Source organism: Micropterus dolomieu, linkage group LG19 (assembly GCF_021292245.1).
Source record: "Micropterus dolomieu isolate WLL.071019.BEF.003 ecotype Adirondacks linkage group LG19, ASM2129224v1, whole genome shotgun sequence".
Taxonomy (NCBI): Eukaryota; Metazoa; Chordata; class Actinopteri; order Centrarchiformes; family Centrarchidae; genus Micropterus; species Micropterus dolomieu.
This window is the reverse complement of record NC_060168.1, coordinates 17,692,171-17,708,620: the sequence shown is the minus strand read 5'-3', so window position 1 is coordinate 17,708,620 and position 16,450 is coordinate 17,692,171. Positions and strand designations below refer to the sequence as shown.

Sequence of the window (16,450 nt, the reverse complement as noted above, 5' to 3'; positions counted from 1 at the left end):
CTCAGCCACGTTGTTATCAATTTTATCGATACTGTTCCTGATGTCCTCAATCTGAAACACACACACACACACACACACACACACACACACACACACACCTTAAACCTCAAACGTATGCAAATGACATAAAGTAAGACATTTACAAACACGCATTCCCTCATAAATACAAGTGAAGTAGTAAAAGCCACCACACAATAATGCACTTATAGTGACACTGACCTGACAGAAGAACTCATCCATAAAGGCTGCGTTATCCACAGCAATCTCCACGTCGTCATCATCTTGATCACACGTCTAACAGGATAAAAGTAAAGGACGTATCAGAGTAGTGCTAGCAGAGTCCCAGCTGGCCAGAGAGATTAGTGTGAAGGCTATAACATATATATACAATAACCAGCAACTACTGACTTGTTTAGGTCAGGAGTCTGCAACCTGCGGGTTCTGGCTCCCTGACTTTGTCAAAAAGTGAATACCTTTTTTTATATTTACATTGGTCTATCATTGTTGTAGGTCCAAAGTCATCCTAGAAGTATTCAACTATAAAAACATGTAGCATATACATCAAATAAAAAAATGTATATACACTTCATCAGCTAAAATGTGCATCATCATACTATATCCTGGCGCTAAACTCAATAGCGGTGTCTTGAGTGGGTAGCATGTTCTCCTGAGATAGCTATGGATTCAAATCTAAAAAAAAAAAATATCTCAGAGGAAAACAAAGAATTTAATAGTGTGTGGATAGATCTGTATGCTTTCACAACTGCTGGCTTACCAGAATGTTTGATCTGCGATACTTCATAAATGCACCAAAACATTGCAGTGCAAAGTTACATTAAATAGCCAAACAATCATAAATAACCAAGAGGCCTACTGCAGCAACTTTGTGGTAAAACATAGGAAGGAATGGTCATTTAGATCTATTAGTAATGTATTTAAGCTAATTTAAACTAATAGGCTTTGGTAACTGCTTGTAAAGGGCTAAAATATTTTTGCGGCTCCAAACATGTTTTTTTTGAAAGTGGCTCTTTATCGACCTCTGGTCTCGGTGGAGAAAAAGTAAAATTTCCTCAGTCACCATCATCTTTTTAAAACATATTTTTCCCATCCTAAATGTGTCTAATCTAAAACCATTAGGTAGATTAATGCACAGAGTATAGAGCAGGGAGATTTTCCTAAAAATACTATGACTTGATTCTCTTTAAATTATGATTTAATTCTCGATATAGCACACAAATACGCCGGATAGATTTTGAACGTGCAGAATGTTTTGAACATGAGCAGAAAACTTCCTGAAACACAGGAGCTATTAAAGTCCAGGAATTTCTAAATGAATTAACATGAAGCAAGTTATCATGGAATTACCACTGAAATCTTCATATCTGAAAACAATAAAGAATTCCTGGAAGCCTTATTGCATTACATTTTTATATTTTGAACTGTCACCTGCCACCTGAATTTGATCTTATTCCTTTTACATCAATAAAGACATTTCCACTTAAACTCATGCAGAAAAAGGCAGCAATTCACCAGAATGCAGGCAATGAAGTGTTTAACGCTCAATTTTTGGGGGGGAGAAGCCCCTGCTTAATATGCGTCTCTTCCAATGTTGAAACAAAACTTACGCCCTTGATTAGATGTTTTTTCCAAAGCTCAAAGTATAAAGCAACGGCTCAGGATTACAGGTTCATTCAGATTGTGTTCACCAGTATAGAAACAGAAAAGCAGATGCCTATTTTGTCGAACTCTTTTTATATATATATATATATATATATATATATATATATATATATATCTCGTCTTGTGTTATTTTATATCATGTCTTAATGTCTTTTTAGGTTTTATATAAAGCACCCAAATGCCGGGTTGTTGAAAGGAGTGTGCGCTACTGAACAAACTTGCCTTTAAAGAAAAGCAGATAGACTGTGCTTAGCGCTAAAACGTGTTTCCTATGACACATGCACCCAGATAAATATGCAGAAAAAATGTTTTGCTTGTTTTGCAATTGCTATGTTGTTAACAATTACAAACACATCCTGTTAAACATACTAACCTGAGGCCAAAACAAGGTTCCCAACCATCTCTGTTTAAAACTCATTCACAGCCGTGCCTGTGTACAAGACAGCATATCAGAGTGTGCCTTTATATGTTTTGTGCTCCATTTACAAGGCTGGGTGTCAATTACAGTTTCGATACCAGTGCCCATACAGTACCTTCCTACTAAAAGTTTCAGTTGTGATACCAAAATAATACAAAATAATACTTGTTTCAATATGTTATTGACATGTTTTACAACAAACTCAAATTTAACAAATACCAAGAACGATAAAGAGAAAAACAACTTGTAATTTTTCCTCTTCTCAAACTCCATCTTCTTGAACAAACAAAACATAAAAGGTGTTAACTAGTCAGCTTTAGAGGTGCTGGCGGATTTTGTTACCTGTGGGCAGAGCCAGTTACCTATGACACCAAAGCCCTAATCCCAAGTCTTCAAAAACATGGGAACTGAGTCATTCCTTTGAAATGTTTTTCTTATCAGAGTGGAAAATCCCCAGGAAAACAGAATTTAGACCATAAACAACCACTTACTAATAGAACAGCTTCCTGGTTAGCAGCTCGGCATGATGCATCAGCCAGAAATATAGGTCAGATGCTAATCAGGCTACACGCAATTCATGTTATCAGAAAGCTTCATTCTGCTGAAATCATGTATGTCACGAGGGACAGTCAGTGAACACAGGGCAGTGCCACAGGTTGGCCGCAAAGACCGGTGAGAGACTAACAGGGCCAGGCTCCAGAAACTCAACCTGTTTTCACCTGACTTTTAAGAATCCACAGCTCAAGTACAGTGTAAACAGACATCACAGGGCCATTCTGTGACAGTGTTAGGTGGAGGGAAAAAAAAAAATAGGCACACAAATAATGAGCGACAAGGGACATTAAGCTCACCCTTCCTTTTAATTACTTCTGCATTTTACAAACCGTGTTTTCACTGAGCACCTAAAGGGTGTTGCTAGACAAACTAAACACGTGGTAGTTTGTTTTTCCTCTTTTGTAATGGCTGACTGAGAGTCTGACGTCTGGACACTTGACTTTCCTGGAGAAAGTCAGCCAGGATCAAAGTCAAGGCATGGAAAATGTTAGGCAACACGCCTGCTGACTTCCCCGCTCTCTGTTACCACCTGACTCGATCGCAGTCCCTAAACTAGTCATCTCAAATATCAATTTTACACTTCATTTACGCTGCAACTATAATGTATCTTTAACTTCAAAAGGGAGTTACACCGTTCCTTTGTTCGTTGTTGGGTTACACAATGCAAAATACAATGAGGCTTAACCATTTATGGAAATCTTATCGAAACCGCAATATGGCCTACAGCAATACTGAAATCGTAGGAGGTGCAATACTTGTTAAAGGAAAAATGTGCATCAAAATACTGTTTTAAATTAAAGATTGTTGTGCTGCAGAGACATCCAGGCCCAGACATCATACTCATATTAGGCTCATATTCAGGTTCATAATTTTATGTGGGGGATGTCCCAGAATAAGTTTACATGGTTTCATTTTCAAAAAACACCACATTCTTGTCATACTGCACATTACTGCAGCACCTCTTTTAACCCCGTGTGTTGAATGCTCTGTTTTAGCTACAGAGTGAAGCATCTGACTTCTATTTGATTTTTGGTGAGTTGCATATGCGCAGCACCTAGTTATGGACTAGGGTCTACTACAGAAGCAGAGTAGGGCGGGTCCTGACAAGTCAGTAACCAGGCTTGGTTCAGCTGTACATGTTCATGAACCAGCTTCGCAACATAGGCTGGAGCTAGAGTTTCAGAGTGGTAATTTATTAATTTGCAAGAACTTTCTCTTTAATACGTAACATTTTAACTGTCAACTGACTTCGGTAGGAGTGTGGGGGCGAGGGGAGGCAGCGGGTGGACGTCTTGTCATTGTGCGCTCTGCAGCTCAGTGTGTTTCGCCACCAGCGTTTTCGAGGCAATGCCACACTAGCAAGAAGGTGAGCATTATGATGCACACAGAAAGGTGAACAGAAAGTGACACAGAAAGGATAGTGAAGAAAAGGATTGACTACAATCGAGATGTTTTCAGGCAGGTCAGGAGCAGCGTTTTCTGCGGGAGATGGTCACTCCCTTTGGGGTGGACTTTGGGCTTGCAAACCTATTATATGCACAAAAAAGATCTATAACACAATGAAGTTAAGGGAAAACGGCAAAATGTATAATACAACCTCCAAATTTATGTTTGATACAGCTCCTTGCAAAAATCACACCATAATGATTTAAATATGTTTTTCAATGAAAATTAGAATTTTTATGTATCAGTATCGGTCAAAATAATTCCAATTAGTAATATTTTCATGTTTAACAGGAATTTGGAGCCATAGCTGCAACAATTAGTCAATTAATGGAGTGGTGGTTGGGTGAAAATTAACCGGCATAATGAATTAATAGCCGTTAGTCATTGTCAAGCAAAACTTTCAGACATTTGATTGCTCAAGCTTCTCAAGTGGGAGCATTTTCTGCTTTTCTTTGTCATATTTAATAGTAAACTGATTTTGTTTGTTCATTTTGTTGACAGTCAAACAACACAAACCATTTTAATAAATCAGCGGTGGCATCCACAATGGGCGTGTTTTTACTATTTTTAGACATTTTATTAACAAAAGGATTTTAAAAAAAAATAAGAAAATAAGCCCTACTGGGAACTCAAATTTACTGCAACAGCACGTCGTTATGTCTGTTCAAATGTTTTAAATTTTTAGAAGATCTTTAACCTTTTACCCCTCATCTAAAATTTGAATTGCAAATGGAGCCTCGACTATTTGGTTCAGGCTGCTGTAACTAACAACAGTTGTGAACACAGAGTTCCCTGGACACATACAGAGTTACTCATAGAGTATACAGTGGTAGCACTCTGGCTCGCACATTATGCTGCCTCACACAACCTTTCTGCAGTGGCGAGATAAGAACAAGCACTTCCTTCCAGTGTCTCTCATTCAGCAAAAATAAGAGGAAAGGGACCGATGTGTGCAACAAATGCTTCAACAAGCCAAATAGACAAAAGGCCACACACACAGGCACTTGCTTTTATGTAACAACAGTTAGTGATACTGACAGGAACAGTGACTTTACCTAATCCTAGGACTAAACTTGGGGACAGCTGTTACTTTTAGAAGACATGAGACTTGTGCTATCATTTTGGATCAACATATTATTCATAACACATAACCTTTTATTGTTTCTGATCAATACAGGTTGGAAGTTGTTGAATACACAATGCAACCGCTTCACAATTAGTGAATCTCTAAAAGGCGTGTGTGTGCTGTCAAAATAGATTTACATGAACCGGTATTTTACAGCATTTTCTGCAAAACAGTAACAGCCACCCTCTAATCATTGTTTTTTTTTAAACATATCCTAGATTTAATGCCACCAAACAAAATCAAGAATAATTCTATAATCTCATGAAGATTGTGCAGTCATAAAACCCTTACAAACACACTGGATAACATTTGCAACAATCGGACATTGAGATTAGAAAAACAGAATACAACATCAGTGCATGAGTGATGCTTAGCCAGCCTGGATGCCAGCTTGTTCCTTTTATTCAAATAACTTCATTATGCTTGTTCTGCATACAAAGCGCCATATGTCATGTTGCATAATTCCCCTCAACAAGGCAACTAGAGAGAGGTTTTACACTGAAGCAGACAGAGTGATCCTCTGCCTAGCTCTCCTAACACACAGTTCGAACTATAAGACTGTGGTGTAGTGGTGTTTCTGGACAGTCCGAACAAATGTGCAGTGATCAAATGCATGGCTAGAAAAATGAAGCACTGAAAGACACGTGCACTGGCAAGTACAAACAGTGAACTCATCTTATCGGCTTCTGCACTACTACGTCAAAATATATGTGGTGCATATTTTTATACAAGCACCATAACTAACCTGTACAACACATCATGTACAAAACTATATATATATATATATATATATATATATATATATATATATATATATATATATATATATATATATATATATATATATATATACACACATATACACACACACAATTCATCAGATTTGAATGAATGTCCAACCCTCCCCCTACTATCTCCCTTGTGACTCAGTGATCTCAAAGAAACTGGGAGGCGATTAACTGTCAGACTTTGTCTCTGAGGATCATAAATGACAAAACAGTATCAGGACAATGCACTTTACTTGGTGAGTAATAAGAGTAGAATGGAAGGCTTTGAAGGATGAGGGTGTACAAAAGGCTAAACTGAGCTGAAAAGGCAGCCATACTGAGTATAAATAATGTGTTGTAACACTTGTAGAGCTGCAATGATTAGTCGATCGGCAGGAAAACAATCTGCAGCTATTTTGAGTTCCAGCCAGTCATCTGTGGCTTTTGTTCTAATTTCAGTATGTTGAATATCTTTGGAGAGTTGGTCAGACAAAATAAGCAATTTGATCACATCATCTTGGGCTTTGGGAAAATGCGATGGTTATGGTGAGATGTTTTATGATATTTTTATAGACTAAACCATAAATATTTGACGGATTTATCAAAAATAAAACTGTTAGTCGCAGCGTCACGCACTCCGATTTTCCCACGGGATGATTTAGAAAATGAGCTAAGAGCGATCATCACAGCAGCCAGATGGGGACCTGAGGCCAGATTTACAGCAGCATGGTGACAGAAGCCAAAATACTCCATCAGGACTTGTGTTAATGCAATGTTAAAATCTGATATGGGATTTAAAAACTCCATGTGCCACAAAAGAAGCCATGTTAGCTCTGTAACAGTCCCCCCCTATTCATGGTGCCGATATCTGAGACAGGCCTGTAGTACAGAGTGGGAAAACACTGAGCACAGAACTGAAGAGCATACTACTTTGACTGAAAGCACATTTGAAAATGCAATGGAAAGCCTGAATTACAGACAGCTGCTGCCAGGTTAACGTTAACCTTCAGTCTGGCTCATGGTAATGAAATGCAGCAAACACGGATACAGTAACAACTCATTTTTCAAATGGTCAGGGCAAGCAACTGTTTTCAAAGCTTACTAACCAGCAGGCAATAAAAAGTTATAGCATGTGACCATAGCTCCAGGTTAAAATACAAGTCAGCGTTTCTTGTTGCTCTTCTTTGCCAAAATCCAGTACATCATGTGATGTGATCACACCGGTGGACATTCACATGAATGTATACATCCCACCCCACCCCATGCACACACACACACACACACACAATATACAGCCTGGTTTCCTGCCAGCAAGTTAAACATTACATAGGAAACTCAAGGAGGAAAATAAAGGCGTTGGGTGAGTGTGGATAAAGAAGAAAGATAAAGAAAGAGAGAAGTAGAGATTGGAAAAAATAGTGGGACGCAGGCAACCAGGACATGAGAGCAGATCTGAAGTGATGACTGTCCCGCTTCACTTGCTATCTGTACTTCCTTTCCCTGAAAAGAAGCTAGCTGTGTGAGATACAAACGGCTGGGGAGGTGGAGGGGGATACCGCAGTTAGCAACTTTAAACACAGCAAATATTTGGCCAGGAGTTTAAGGCGGCTATGGCAACACATCCTTGGGTTTCAATTGGATCAAGGTCTCACCCGCATGTGCAGAGTGTATTCACTGTAATTAACTCAATTTGTAGTCGGGGATTTATGAATGAATGCAATGTATGTTTCTTTTGCTAATTAATTCTCTGCTGCTATATAAGATTTGTAATCTGACAGTACAGAAGGTAGAGAGGATTTTGTTCAGTTCATCAAAACTGTAGATACTGTATCCATTTATCCAAAATTCCTTGTTTACCGTCTAGCAAACCGTCCAAAATCCAAAGATCTTCAATAAATGTTGATATAAAAACGTAAATCCTCACATTAGAGACGCCATGACTAGAATATTTTATAATCTTTACAGATTAATTGTTCATTAATCAACTAATCGAATCATTGACTCATATGTTCAGCTTTAATGGCAATGATTCACCTGTTCTCATTTTCATCTGAGACTGCCTAATGCTAAGGCCGAGTACATTTATTAATATTGGTATACACAAATCTGTCGTTTTATAGGAACAACTTAAATATGCAAGTTTTAATGACATCTGTTAATACTAATAACAATAACAACAATACAGTAAGGCCTATATCTCTCACACTTAATAGTTACTAAATGGCTGCATGTAAAGAAAAGTTACTCTTACCCAGCATCTCCATTTTAAATCAGTTTACAACATAAACGTTACTACATCCATCTGTTGTGTCATTACATGGTACTCTATTGGTTCAAATGAATAACGTTAAACGCTTGAGGAAAAATAGAAATTATTAAAAAAAAGAAATGTTCTACTAATGGTAATCTCTCATTTCTGACTTTATAAACGTTGTTCAGAGGGCTATTAAAGTGTACAGAGAGGCACAATTAGGGAAATGTAACGTTTCCTGGACACTACTTACCGCTTTAAGTTGCTCCAATCGGTCCTTCATTTTTCAGACGGTTAATTTAACACTTTTACACCAAAGCGACAACAACAATATTGTGAAAAATAGCTCAAAACTAGTCCCAAACTCTGAATTCCTCAGCCAGCTGGCAAGCTAGCTGTCCACCACAAACCCACCGCCAGTAAGAAAATGAATGTAAGTTCTCAAAAGTGCCGACAGGTATCTGAGAAAACGAGTTTTTCTGAAAAGAGTCTTTCCGTCGTTTTTCCATACAATATGGCTGCTGGGTTTAAAACCTGTGTTTTTTCTTTGCTAAATCTCCTCGCCCGGGGGATTAAAACAACAGTTGTGTGCAGCAGTATAATCTGCCTGTCCTCTGGCAAGTAATCATTCTAAAACGCACTTTTCTGGATCACGCATGCGTAAACGACTCCCCTGTCCACTGACTTGGAGCCACGCCCCGAGCCACCTGCACCGATGATACATTCAGGTGTTGTAGGAATAATAACTCTCTTTAACTACTTCCCTGCTTCAAAGTACTTTAGCATTGACCTGCCCAGAGAAAGCAAATGAAAAGGCCTTGATGCTTAATCTGGCATATTGATATGCTGTCTTTGCAATCTACACTGTGCCTGATTAAAAAATACACTATCTTCTCTTGGCGCCTTTTTAAAACTGTCTTATTTACAACAGAGATACAAAAACAGAGTCCAAACTTTTTACAAGACAGAGGGGAATGTTAAATTCACTGAATTCCATTTATTAAAAGTGAAATCAAACTAATCTAAAATATTGTTGTTGTTGTTTTTTTGCTCTTCACATGTAATTCAAAATGCTGAAAGCAGGTTGACAACAATGTCAACACAAGGTCCACTCTGTAACTGCTGTGGAGCTCATAATCTCTCTTACTCAGCAGATACAGTTATTACAGTCAAAATTGTAATTGTAGCACTTTGCTGGTTTAAGACTTGACATTGGAAACAGCACCTGACAAAACAATCTCACTGCAAGGTCCACTTCCTCAGCTGGAATCTCAAGACTGGTTGGTTGGCATTGAAAGCAGGGTTTGGAGTCAGGCCAGAGATTTGTGGATGTGAAATTTACCTGGAATACCACTGAAAACCACAAAGTACAACATCATGTTAAATACATCTGCACATCACCCATTGTCTTCTCTTGATCACAACCAATGAGAGGAGGTATTTGGTATGAACAAATTCAGTTTATGAGGAGGAAAGCCTGAGAAGTGCATACAGGTAGGTGCTTTAACAGTACAGTCAGCAATGTAAATAAACATTAGAAATTAATAATTGCACAGCTGTTTTGAATTTTCAAAGAAGCACTCAACAAACTTTGATAGTTGTGTTAACTTACTTAGCTCATTAATTTTGTCAGTAGGCTAGTTATTATATTGAGTATACATATTCCTAAGCAGGCTCTGAATTAATTTTTTTAATTATCCATAAAGTATGCATTATGGCCAGGCAGAGCTGTCATATTTCCGCTTTTGTAATGTAACCTGAATGCACATACAGTCTATGGGTTAACATGATAGCAGTGATGTGGTTCAGGGCAATATGCCAGGATATGCCGTGCATTTTTAGATTGTTAATTTAAATAAACGACATCAACTAGGTTGGTGTTATTTAAGCTTTAAGTTCAGCCAATCAAGAGCAGAGCCACCACTTGTTTTCATAACGATGGGCAAACCGTGGTGCGAACAGGTCAGATGAGATTAGTAATTAGCCTATCTGTAGGCCTAATTTTCCCCCCTCTCTTTGTTGTCATGTCGTAGACCTATACGGTAGTTATGCTGTTTCAATGTTGCAGTAAACACCAGGTAGAATAGGTTAAAAATGTGTGAAATACAATCTCGAGGACGTATGATGTAACTGCATTCTAACAATGACGCGTGAAGTAACCGCCGGGCGTGCAAACTGAGACGTCACAACAACGTGCAGAGTATAACTATTGCGTAATACTATCGAGAAAGTCCACTGTGCTCTGAATGAAGCACCACTGACACCTGGTGGAGACCAGGGGATATTCAGATGGTTAGAATAAAAGTGCCTAGTATGATTGGAAACCTCCAGAATTGTCCCCCACCGTTCGCCTATTGTGTATGCATCCTGCCCTCTGTAAGATGGAGGCACGTCGGTTAAAAATGTACGACATGCCTTTGTTCATACTTCACATACAATTAACATGTGACATTTGGGGCCCCTAGGAAAGCTGCCTGCTTGACAGTTAATCCAGCCATATACACCTGTATTACAACTTGTTTTTATCTAATCTGAATGCAAATGGTCCATAATATAACCAACTTCTGTAGACATGTTCAAGGGGAAGAGAAGCACACTGTATATGCTTCGATGCATTTGCAGAGGTTTTCAAATACCAGATTTGGCCCCCCAACACAGTGAGGATTACTAAAATGCATCACAAGATGTCCGTCTACACCCCTACAGTTTATACATGGGTACCACTTAATATTTAACAGTTGTACTGGATATCAGGAGCACTGTATAGCAGTAGGCCTTTCACCAGAGACATGGATAATAAATCAATAAATGAATAATTCTGCCTCTGCACGCTTCTAGCACAGACTGTATATCCAGGAAAATCAAAATCAGACAGACATCTTATATTGAGAATGTTTTTATTCAAAGTTTACTCCCCTTAGTGTTTCCAGTACACCATACAACAGCATTATGTGAGCTGGGTAAGTGCAGTGGAGGGTGCTCGAAGATGAAGAGTAGCACGTTGCCATGCTGACGACAACACTAGGGTGGGTGTGTCTTAAACAGTGAAATTAGAACCACAGCTTTTCCACCAAGTTTTTGTTTTTTTCTTAGTTTTAAAACAAACAAAAAAATTCAAAAATAAAAAATCTGAAAAGGGATTTTACAGTAAAGGGGCAAAACTCCAACAACTTCCTGTCCACAGATGGGAGGGGGAGAGGGGTAAATGTAGCCAACAGGTTAGAGGTCATCTTCTTCATCTGGGAGTGCCGTTTGTGATGCAACCTGGACAGGGAGAGACGAGAGATTAGATTTTTTTTCCCCCCAGATTCCCAATGCAAACTGGTGCCATTCTGGGATTTTTTTGTATACTTTGCTCAGGTAAAGATGTGGGATTGTATATACACTACATAACCACCTAAACAGACTTTGCACATGTCATACTCACTTGAAGTTCTTCCTCGTACTTCGCAGCAAGGGTCGGGTCCATTTGGACCTCTGGGGGAGCAAGGGCAGGCATTGCCACAAACTCCAGGTTTGGGTCGCCAATCAACTTCCTTGCTAGCCACAGGAAAGGTTTCTCAAAGTTGTAGTTACTCTTAGCAGAAATGTCGTAGTACTGGGGACAGAGCAGTATGTGGCAGTTAGAAATGACAGTTCAGACAAGTCTACAATTCACACACACGACTGCATGCATAAGGACAGACAAGTTTATAACTGTTAGCACTTATTACCTGCAGGTTCTTCTTGCGGTGAAACACAATGCTCTTGGCTTTGACTTTCCTATCTTTGATGTCCACTTTGTTGCCACAAAGGACGATGGGAATGTTCTCACAGACACGGACCAGATCACGATGCCAGTTGGGCACATTCTTATAGGTGACTCGAGAGGTGACGTCAAACATGATGATAGCACACTGAGCTGCGGAGGGAGCAGGGAAGATTTTAGACACAATTCCATGTGAAGGGGTTCACACTTGAATCTATAGTGATTCAGCAATGGTTCAAGGTCCGATAATCAGAACAACATGTTATGGATTGTAAGCACCTTGAATGTAGTAGCCATCTCTCAGGCCTCCAAACTTCTCCTGACCAGCTGTGTCCCACACATTGTACTTGATAGCTCCTCTGTTGGTGTGGAACATCAGCGGGTGCACCTCTACTCCCAGAGTAGCTAGAATTACAAGCAAAGGGGAGATGTATGAACACAAAGTGGGAAACTAATGAAACTTCTTCTATGGGACATCCTTGTAAAAAAAAAAAAAAAAAAAATTAAAAATCTCAATGGATTTATTTTGTGGTTAAATAAAGTAAATGGGGGGAAATAAAGTTAAGGGAAGTGTTAGATATATGGTGAGGAATAACAAAAAACATTAAGGATACATGTGAACATAGCACATAATCACATCACAGTATACATAAATTACAGTTAAGTGCCTCCTCTATTGCCTTTCATTTTCAAGTTTCATTTTATAGTTTAAACAATCTTGATACAGACCCCTTGCATTTTACTGTATTTTAAATTGTGACAAAGATAAATGCAAGGTAGACATTTTACCTCTCCTTGTAAATCCTTTCTGGAGGACAAACCACTCTGACACCATTTCAAGTTGTGCATTTCTATATGGTAATTTCTTGTTACTTGTGAGCCTGACAGATACAACCCTAATGATATCAGAAGGCAGGGGGGCTCAATGGGGACCAACACAACTCACATTAGACAGAAGGCCTGAATCCAGCCTCATGGTTATGTATGACAGTATTTAGTCAGTACTTCAAATGACCAAGCTTCACACTGGAAATTTCAAGTTAGTACTATGCTTTTAATTCATTTTTATCTGTAATACACGTGTGTCATTCACGACATTAAGATACTCACCAACATATTTCTTCTCAAACTCTCCTGTAATGTGCCTCTTCACAAAAGTAGTTTTTCCGGTGCCTCCATCTCCTACCAGGACGAGCTGTACAAGAGCACCGTTTAGTTTAGACTAACGTTAGTTGGTACTGGTTCGACACAGCTATCAACCTAAAACTTCCAAGTACCGTTCCCCATAACGTTACTTACAAAACAGACAAATAGCACACATTACAAGAGGCTCTATAAGGTTATAGATGACTCTTACCTTAAACACCGCCACCGGTACACACTGTGCCATTGAGTCCGCCGTGGTTGCGATTTTTCTAAATCAAACAAAACAAGGCGGGATGGTTAGCACGTTCTCCGCCATCCACCTATCTAGAAAGCTTTCTGTAACGTTAAGCTAGCTAGTGTTAGCATTTGTCTGATTTGACGCTGTACTGTTAGCGGTTTGTTACAATTACAGTTATTTTCACAGTTTGAGCGACTTATTTTGACATCCAACGGGTGAATATACTGAGATTACCTAGCGATAACCAATTCTAGCATGGTTCTACCCAAGCTAACGTTCCGATACGCGGCCGTTATGTAAACGTCTGACTTGTGTTTAAGTCACATCGTATGAACAACAAAAACATAACGATGCACACTGGATGTGTATTAAAACGCGACAACCTCGCTTCCGAAGTCGTATTTTCAACGCAAGCGTTTGCTAGCTAGCTAAAAAGCTACTCGCGTTGAGTGCGCCATAGGACGCGCGACCGCACTTTTTCCTTGTTCGACTGGAACAATCCGACTGTAAAGAGCAGCTAATGTGTTCCATGTTGACGGCCAACTTGAAACAAAAACGAAACTTCACGCCAAGCTCATTTAATGCATTCAAGGTTAGTTTAGTGAATAAACACACTTGGAGAAATATAAGCGGGTCTACAGAACAAAGCGGTGAAATGAGCTCCGCTTGCTAACTTGTTAGCTAGCACAGCATGGAAGCCATTCCTTTCACCGAGCTAACGGCTAAGTTAGCCGGGAGTTAGCGCAAGAAATCAACGGCCTACTCTAGTTGCTCAACCCTCACATGGCTACACTCGCAACGCCACATTAACCTAAATCATACCTTTAAGTTTCCCGTTGTTTAAACAGACTTTCACAAATAAACACAAACTTGAAATATTGGATGGCCTGTAATGACAGAAGAACATAGAGACTCACCGGTGTCACTGCCTACAGAGAAAAGAAGTAAATGGCTGCGTTCGCGGGAGATTCAGCGTGGACTATGAGTCAGTTTCCGCCCTTATCATGTGACCACCGCAGCGGTAAAAACGCATTTGATTTTAGTGCATGCACCATGATTCAGCAGGTCTATTCATCTTGAAAGACTTACACAAATGTAGCCCCTGCACATTCAACATCAAGCTATAAAGTATCGTTTTATATCATAGACTGCATGTTTATATATATCCAAAAGCAAACGCAAGTGCTAATTCTTACCACGTTAAAAAAGGTCTGCCTGTAACTAGTGATTATTTATATTATTGATTATTCCGCTGATTATTTTATAATAATAATAAACCCATTAATGTTTTGGTCTAGATATAAGAGTAAAAAATGCTCATCACAAGTTCCCAGAGCCACATGTCCAATATAACACAAGTTGATAAAATTGGTTATTTAGAATGAATTAATTAAGATATTTAGTGCTATAAAAGAGAGAAAAGCAGGCGATCCTCACATTTGTACAGCTGGATCCAGAGATAGAGCACCAGCTTTAATTGAACTTGCACACGAACATGCACTGTTTTAGAACATGATTTATTTCAGCAACATTACATAAATATACTCTTTCAGAAATATCCTATTGCATCGGATAAAACACGCTTATAAAGTGCAGCATAAACCACGTGGGTTACAGACTATACAGTCAACATCATAAAGTGCAATATCATCCATGTTCACAACACAAGACATATGATTTGTGCGTTTATATTTATTTTCTCAGTTCTGACAACAGAATCTGAGGCTGCAAGGCTTCATTGCTCATATGTAACTCACTTGAATATTGGTGCAGCTACATATAATCTCTTTAATGCATAGGAGGATCATAAGATCATTTTCATGTATGACACGTCTTTGCGGGCAGTGTACAGATATGACAGTGAGTCTATCTGTACAGGTAGTCTGCCTGTATGTTGGCAGCTATCTCAGCCTCCCATCGGTCTCCATTGTTGAGCAGCTTTTCTTTGTTGTACAGCAGCTCCTCGTGGGTCTCTGTGGAGAACTCAAAGTTTGGACCCTGAGGGTGAGGTTGAGAGAGAATAGACATTAAATGTCTGTAGGTCTAAATCCACACAGACTAGACTATAGAAAGTTTCTTGTTTTACATTTATGTTTTGATGATGGGTTGAGTGCATAATATCCAATTTGAAAACATTTAATCAATCATTCTATTTTTAGTGGAAGGTAGAAATTGACTTTTAGGTAAGCAACGTGCGTTATCAACTGAAATCTGTTTCCATAATTTAGGTTAACTGTGCGTATGCCATGCATTTTATTCTTGTTCCAAACACTAAACATACATGATGAACCAAGGACTTTAGTAGTGTATCTGAAAAAATAGTCCACAATGTATGTTTCAGTAGACTGTATAATTTCTGACTGATAATTTTATTTACAAGTTCGACTTTGAGTTACAGCTTCAATGCACTTCAAACAAATTAGGCAATGTTGTATGATCCAATCTAAATGCTAAAGTATTTTGAACGGCCACATTTGAAGGCGGGGTAAAAACAGGAGTGTGGTTTCTGTTGTTTTTAAAGGTGAAACGTTTTACATAAAAATGAGTGAGTTGTTTGAAGAATAAAGTACACCTCCACACATCAGACCAATCGCTACGTGGAGTAGGTTTAATTGTCGGATTTTCTGTTTTTGAAAATTAAGTTTCTGCTGTCGGAAAAGGAGGTTGCAGATGCTGCTGAGTGTTGTATGTGATGGCATACAGAGTAAACAAACGATGGGCATGTAAATGTCTCCACATGAATGATCTTATTTGCCAAAATGTGAAAGAATTATTTTATCAGATACACATTTCAAGAGAAAAGTGACAGAAATACAGTTTTCACCATGTCCAGCTAAGCTAATAAGCTAATTCTTACCTCAACAATGGCATCAACAGGGCAGGCCTCCTGGCAGAAGCCACAGTAGATGCATTTAGTCATGTCAATGTCATAGCGTGTAGTTCTCCTGCTGCCATCAGCTCGAGTCTCAGCTTCAATGGTAATGGCCTGGTGTTTGAAATAGGGAGGGAAACGAAGAGACGAGAACAAAGTCAGACAGGACACACAGGTGTGAGCAGCATATATTGTGAGAGTAT

The 16,450-nt window shown here is 38.9% G+C and overlaps 3 protein-coding genes and 1 long non-coding RNA gene across 7 annotated transcripts in view; 1 reads left to right on the top strand and 3 right to left on the bottom strand.

Moving 5' to 3' along the window:
- On the bottom strand, positions 1 to 8,923 carry LOC123957922. Its single transcript, XR_006821933.1, has 3 exons — positions 8,497 to 8,923; positions 220 to 294; positions 1 to 51 (listed from the first exon to the last, which is right to left on the bottom strand). It is a non-coding gene; the product is annotated as an uncharacterized LOC123957922 (long non-coding RNA).
- Positions 8,924 to 11,123: 2,200 nt separating this feature from the next.
- On the bottom strand, positions 11,124 to 14,391 carry ran (RAN, member RAS oncogene family). Of its 3 annotated transcripts, none has more exons than XM_046029693.1 (7): positions 14,293 to 14,391; positions 13,349 to 13,406; positions 13,102 to 13,186; positions 12,271 to 12,396; positions 11,957 to 12,144; positions 11,671 to 11,841; positions 11,124 to 11,507 (listed from the first exon to the last, which is right to left on the bottom strand). In XM_046029693.1, the coding sequence occupies exons 2-7, from the start codon at positions 13,379 to 13,381 to the stop codon at positions 11,463 to 11,465; spliced, it is 648 nt and encodes a 215-aa protein (XP_045885649.1). In that variant the 5' UTR covers positions 13,382 to 13,406; positions 14,293 to 14,391; the 3' UTR covers positions 11,124 to 11,462. The 3 variants fall into 3 exon arrangements, with proteins under 3 accessions (XP_045885649.1, XP_045885650.1, XP_045885648.1); XM_046029694.1 differs by lacking the exon at positions 14,293 to 14,391 and adding an exon at positions 14,198 to 14,265; XM_046029692.1 differs by lacking the exon at positions 14,293 to 14,391 and adding an exon at positions 13,610 to 13,647.
- The window catches only part of tbc1d10c (TBC1 domain family, member 10C), an 18,991-nt gene continuing 16,390 nt past the window's right edge, over positions 13,850 to 16,450 (top strand). Inside the window, exon 1 of the mRNA XM_046029679.1 lies at positions 13,850 to 13,967. Coding sequence (XP_045885635.1) covers positions 13,957 to 13,967 — 11 coding nt within the window. The 5' untranslated portion in view covers positions 13,850 to 13,956. The remainder of the gene's footprint in view (positions 13,968 to 16,450) is intronic.
- ndufs8b (NADH:ubiquinone oxidoreductase core subunit S8b) overlaps positions 14,877 to 16,450 on the bottom strand; it is a 5,113-nt gene continuing 3,539 nt past the window's right edge. For both annotated transcript variants that reach the window (XM_046029691.1, XM_046029690.1), the window contains exon 7: positions 14,877 to 15,373. In XM_046029691.1, coding sequence (XP_045885647.1) covers positions 15,242 to 15,373 — 132 coding nt within the window. In that variant the 3' untranslated portion in view covers positions 14,877 to 15,241. The remainder of the gene's footprint in view (positions 15,374 to 16,450) is intronic.